This window comes from Clarias gariepinus, chromosome 12 (assembly GCF_024256425.1).
Source record: "Clarias gariepinus isolate MV-2021 ecotype Netherlands chromosome 12, CGAR_prim_01v2, whole genome shotgun sequence".
NCBI classification, from domain to species: Eukaryota; Metazoa; Chordata; class Actinopteri; order Siluriformes; family Clariidae; genus Clarias; species Clarias gariepinus.
In genome coordinates this window covers 10,919,001-10,925,000 of record NC_071111.1, presented here as the reverse complement: position 1 = coordinate 10,925,000, position 6,000 = coordinate 10,919,001, and the positions used below count along the sequence as shown (strand labels likewise).

General features: G+C 37.4%; 1 protein-coding gene across 1 annotated transcript in view; it reads left to right on the top strand.

Moving 5' to 3' along the window:
• Positions 1-6,000, top strand: part of mkln1 (muskelin 1, intracellular mediator containing kelch motifs) — a 43,932-nt gene that overhangs the window by 33,939 nt on the left and 3,993 nt on the right. Inside the window, exons 13-16 of the mRNA XM_053508437.1 lie at positions 341-488; positions 1,949-2,063; positions 2,207-2,346; positions 5,857-5,959. Coding sequence (XP_053364412.1) covers positions 341-488; positions 1,949-2,063; positions 2,207-2,346; positions 5,857-5,959 — 506 coding nt within the window. The remainder of the gene's footprint in view (positions 1-340; positions 489-1,948; positions 2,064-2,206; positions 2,347-5,856; positions 5,960-6,000) is intronic.

Below are 6,000 nucleotides of genomic sequence, written 5' to 3'. Positions count from 1 at the left end.
ACATTTAGGCATTTGGCAGACGCTCTTATCCAGAACCACTTACATTTTTATCTCATTACAATCTGAGCGGTTGAGGGCCTTGCTCAAGGAAGGGCCCAACAGTGGCAACTTGGTGGTTGTGGGAACCTGGGATCTTCCGAACCGTAGTCCAATGCCTTAACCACTGAGCTACCCCTGCGCTTATATAGTATTATATATAGCCCTTATATAGTATGTGTGTGTGTGATCTCCATATATATTGTCCACCTTGCACTGTTTTCCTCTTCATGCTTATGAATGCCCTTGTGGTTGTAACAGGTGGATGCACTGCTGAATAAACCCTAACGTTTGTCTGTTTCAGTACCAATGACTGGCTTCACCCAGCGTGCCACCATCGACCCAGAGCTGAACGAGATTCACGTCCTGTCAGGCCTTAGCAAAGACAAAGACAAGCGAGAGGAGAACGTCCGCAACTCCTTCTGGATCTATGACATCGCCCGCAACAACTGGTATGCTCTAAACTTTTTCATCCCGTCCCTCACCTCAAAGGAGGGAAAAAAAAACCCCACAATCTGCATTTTCTCTCTGTCTCAGGAGCTCAGCTTCAGATCCTATCAAGATTGTTTAAGAACACATTATCCATGTTTCATACATACTGTATGTATTTCCCTGTTTAAAACATTTATTAGCTACTTAGACAAGTAATTGGGTTCCCGGGTGCTGCCCAGTCCAAACAGAACAGAAAAAAAAAAACTGGTAGCACACAATTAATTCCCTATGAAGCCTTACCAAAATAAATACTGCAATGAAATGGAGTCTTATAAAAACAATTCATGAAATTAAACTACTGAACCTAAAAGTAGTCTGCAGTTACAAAAGGTTTGCTTTTTTAGTAATAAAAACCCTATGCTTATAGATGAACCGGCACATTCCTGAGGAAGTTCATGATCAGGGTTTCTAATAAAGAGCACACAGAGTTCTCATCTGCCTGTATGTGAACATAACGGATTTTCTAAGAGGGAATCCCTCCCTTTGTTGTTTATTTTTGATTTTTTTGTTATGTCTGATTATATAACAAGAAGTCGGTAGTGTTTTTTATTTAGTTCATAATTCAAGCTTTTGTTGTGGCTAATAAGGCACAACGACGCTATCCTTTTGTCGTTCATGGGGAACCAAAAAATTGTGTCTGTTTTTAAACAGCAGAAAGTGAATCAAAGCTTTGAAAAGATATGATGTCAGCAATATATTTACAAAATAAGAAGAGTGCCTGAAAATGATAACCTATGCTGGCTGTCATTGCTGCATACCTCTGATGGAGGACATTTAAGATTAAACAATGTGAATTGTCGATGCACCGGCCCTTTTTGTCACCAGAAATTTCCCCAAACCTGGCATCAAATATCCGTTAAGGCAGGAGTGAGGACACTCGTGTTCTGCTTGAACGCCCTCACATACTGTTTTACATCTTAATCTATGTTGTCTGGTTAAATAAAGGTAAATAAATAAATAAATAACATAAATTACATGCAAATTGCCTCTTACCCCCGGTATCACAAATAGGAGGCTATCACTTCCCGAGGTAAAGCCACAAAGCTGACAAGTTAGTTTTGACTTGTTCCTCTTTTTACTGAGTTTCGGTATGTATATATTTAGAGCTGGAGAATAAAAGACTTCAGTTCTTGAAGGCAACATAAAGCCCTGAATTTGTAGTCACTTATTTGCAGGTACAAATATAGCGGAGATATTGCTTAGCAAAGTAGAGACTGCCAGTCCACATAACCACAGTGTGGATTTTTAATACTGTTCTTTTCCCACATCCTTACTAGACATGACTTAATGGATTTAATGAAATCCCAGAGATCAGCAAAAAACATGCCTCGGAGTATACAAGATATGTAGTAAGGCAAACAGCCATTGTTGTACTGTAAAGTATGTTATGTGATATAAATGTGAGTTTGAATCCCTACAGGTCATGCGTATATAAGAACGACCAGGCCGTAAAGGAGAACCCCAGCAAAACACTACAGGAGGAGGAGCCGTGCCCTCGGTTTGCTCATCAGCTCGTCTACGATGAGCTACACAAGGTCAGACTTTAAAACGTGGAAATGTTGTCCATTTAAAAATGATAATAATCCAGTTCAACATCTAAAACTTGAATTTGGGACTAATATGTTAAAACACTGTGCTTGTTTACACACATGCTGATTAATTTGGTTTTTTGTGCCAGGTGCATTACCTGTTCGGGGGAAATCCAGGCAAGTCGAGCTCCCCTAAGATGCGACTGGACGACTTTTGGTCTCTGAAACTTTGCCGCCCGTCGAAAGAGTACCTTCTGAGACACTGCAAATATCTCATCCGCAAATACAGGTATCTCAGTTCAAAGAGTCTCTTTTCTGCTTGGAGACAATCTAAATTATTGTACCAGATATTTTCATTTTGGATAACATCAGTTTTATTTGACTGTAATAACTTTAATTTGTTTGAGAACAGACACTTAAAAAAAAAAAAAAAAAAAAAAAGTAAATCCAAATTTAGTTTAAAAGTAAAAAAATAAATAAAAATAATCTTAAACATTTTATCCAGTTTTTATATCGAATAACAAAAACTGAATAAAACCATAGTGGTGTTAAAAAGTAAGAAAGAACGACATCAATTAATGAGTGCATGCAGCGCTGTTAAAAGATTAATGTTTAACAGGCTCAGTCGAACAGTAATTAAGCCTGATGTTGCATGATGTTATTTAAAATAATCAGTGACTGGGTGGCGTGATATGACTCGACATAAAACAGTTACCACCCAGTTACCGCCCTTTTTTTTTTTTTTTTTTTTTTTTCCCAGTCTGATCCCAAAGTCTTTTTTTTATCTGCAGATAAAAAAAAAATTCTTTTAGGTCGATTTATTGGTGAAGAACCAAGTTAGTTCCTGTTATCACTTATGGTTTAGCAGCTACAAAAGTAATCCGCTTACCTGTCTTGCGGTGAGCGAGACAGGAAAAAATGCAGCTTGTTGCCACGAAACCACAACCACCTCCATCTTTAAGATTTTCCTGTGACATAAAACATACAGCAGACATCTCTGACAAGTTACAGCGTTACGTCCGACTGACTGTACAAGCACTAAAGACTTTATCAATGTTGATTAAAACATTTACAGTATATAAAGTCTAACAGTTCTAGACCTATACACTGCCAGGCCAAAAACAAACAAACAAGAAACACAAACATCACCTTTAGCTATGATGATGGTGCACAGTGTGGTGGCCAGTTCTTGCGATATGTGCAAATGATTCCTCATGCTCCCACAACAACTTTGAGTCCTGGAATATGCCCATGTCGTCAGGAAAAAAAAAACACTCCATAAACGTGATGACCTGTTCATCAGTACATTCAGGTGATCAACTGACTTCATTTTATTGCTGAGCCTAGACCAGACCAACTGAAGCAACCCCAGGTCATAAAACAGTGTACAGTGGCCAGGATGCACGATGGATACATCAATTCATGGGCTTCCCTTCTTACCCTGACACACACATCACTCTGGAATAGCATCAGCCTGGGCTCATAAGACCACATGACCTTTTTCCATTTCTCCAAAGTCCAATCTTTATGCTCCCTAACAAACTGGAGACTTATTTTCTGATTAGTCTCACTAACAAGTGGTTTTCTTATATCCACACATCTGTTTAATCCTGAATTCTCGCCATCCTGTGAATGTGGAAATTCTCTTAATTTTTGTATTAAACATAGCTCTGATTGCTACTGATGATTTTTTTAATTTTATTTTTTACTAACAATGCAAGTTTTTATCAGTGATGTGGTCCAGCAAATATCACAAATGGAGATCACTTAAAGTTCAAACTTCTTAGTTGTTGAGGGGCCAATCGTTTGGTCTGTCTAAAACTGACCTTTATTTTTTTGCAAGGCATACATGCATTTTTCCCTCATTAAATAATATCCCCCGCAAAAAAGAAAAAAAAAAAATCAGAGAAATTATGCTGTCACGGGGTTGTTGTTACTATAGACTACTAACATTAGTAGAAGAGGTGCATTATTATAATTCTGGGTTGCCTCACAGCCAGTGCTTCTGCTGTAAGAAATTAATCCCCTTCTAATTGTTACAATTTGAGAATGCAGCAACACTTGGTATAAATATTTACAGGAGATCTCTCTTTTCCCAACAGTGGCTGAATCTTGTTAAATTTATTTGCATGTTCCGGGTACATTCTCCAGAAACCTGGTTAGCTATTTGGCAAGCAAGGCAAATAAGCAGAGGGCAAACCATTGTACAGTACCTGGCTTTTTTATTTGTAGACACAATTAACATACATTCTTTATTCACTTTACATTAACACTTAGTTAATGTAAAGTGGTATGGTTGATTAGGGTGTAAAATAGTTATTTTGGATATGTCTTTTTTTTTTGTGTCAGCAGCTTTGTTTCTGCAGTGTTTCGTAATTAGGGCTGTAGTCAATGCGTTTTATTTTTGGCACTAAATCAGATTGAAGTAGAGCTGTACTTTTCCATGAGTCAGAATTATTTCTGTGTAGGTAGCTCCCTCTGCTGGTCCACTTGAGTTATTTGTTCTCCAAGGATAATAGGCATGTCTTGGTTAGTAGTAGTAGTGTTTAAATACTTGTTATTGACTGTTATTAAACACAAATAATTAACTGCCTCTATATTAACAGAGAAGTAAATATTTAACCTAAACATTTAGGTTAACAAGTAAACATTTAAGCTAGTTAACAATGGTCCTAGACATCAAAGATAAATGGTCTTCCTATTCATCTAACACTTTAATCTACAATAAAAACAAACACAAAAACACAAAAAAAAAACACTGCTTCTCTAAAGCAAGGTATTATGAGACTACGGCGTAGCATATGAATATATTTCCAGACAGACTTTCCTAAAAACTCCTTCCTATGGGAAGCTGCTACAAACTGCACATGTAAATGCAGTGGTGTTTAAAATAATAGCAGTGTGTAAAAAAAAAAAAAAAAAAAAAAAGTGAGTAAAGCTCCATATCCATATAATAACTTTTAATTTAAATCACTTAAATGCATTGGACACCCTGCACGTTATATTCTGAATCACAAAATGAAGAAAAATGTGACACATGCTGCTCGCTTACTGGTGTGTTTAAGGTCGTTGTCTTGTTGAAACACCCATTTCAAGGGCCTTTCCTCTTTGGCATTAGGCAACATGACCTCTTTAAGTATTTTGATGTACTCAAATTGATCTATGATCCCTGAAATGTAATAAATGATCCCTTAAATAATAAAAACAGTGTACTGTGGCTTGAATTCAGTGTTTGGGGTTCACCTGACAAACTGTCTGCGGCCTCTAGACCCAAAAAGGACAATCTTGCTTTCATCAGTCCACAAAATATATTGCACCATTTCTCTTTAGGCCAGTCAATGCGTTCTTTGGCGAACTGTAACCTCTTCATCACATGTCTATTTTCAACAATGGGACTTTGCGGGGGCTTCTTACTGATAGCTTGGCTTTACATAGCCATCTTCTAATAGTAACAGTACTAACAGGTAACTTTAGATGTTCTTTGAGTCAGTTTTGTTATTCTTCGATCCATTTGAATGGTAGTTTTCCGTTTTCTTTTAATTCTTTCTGGTTTTGGTCTCTATTTTAAGCTTAAAAATGATTTGGTATTTTAGCAGAGCAGCCTATTATTTTCTGCACTTCTTTGTATGTTTTCCCATCTCTAATCTACTTTGGAATCAAAGTATGCTGTTGTTCTGAACAACCCATTTTACTCTGATTTTTAGAGAGAAATGCACAGGACAACCTTTTCTGCATTTATCCTTAAATAAGGGGAACTTGTTTGACACCTGTTAATTCTCGACTCTTGCACTATTTGCAGGTTTGAGGAAAAGGCTCAGACTGAACCACTGAGTGCCCTGCAGTACTTGCAGAATGACCTCTCTCTGACTGTGGACCACTCTGACCCTGATGAGACTAAAGAGGTAGGGATTTATGCATCAACATTATTTCCAACAAATCAGGA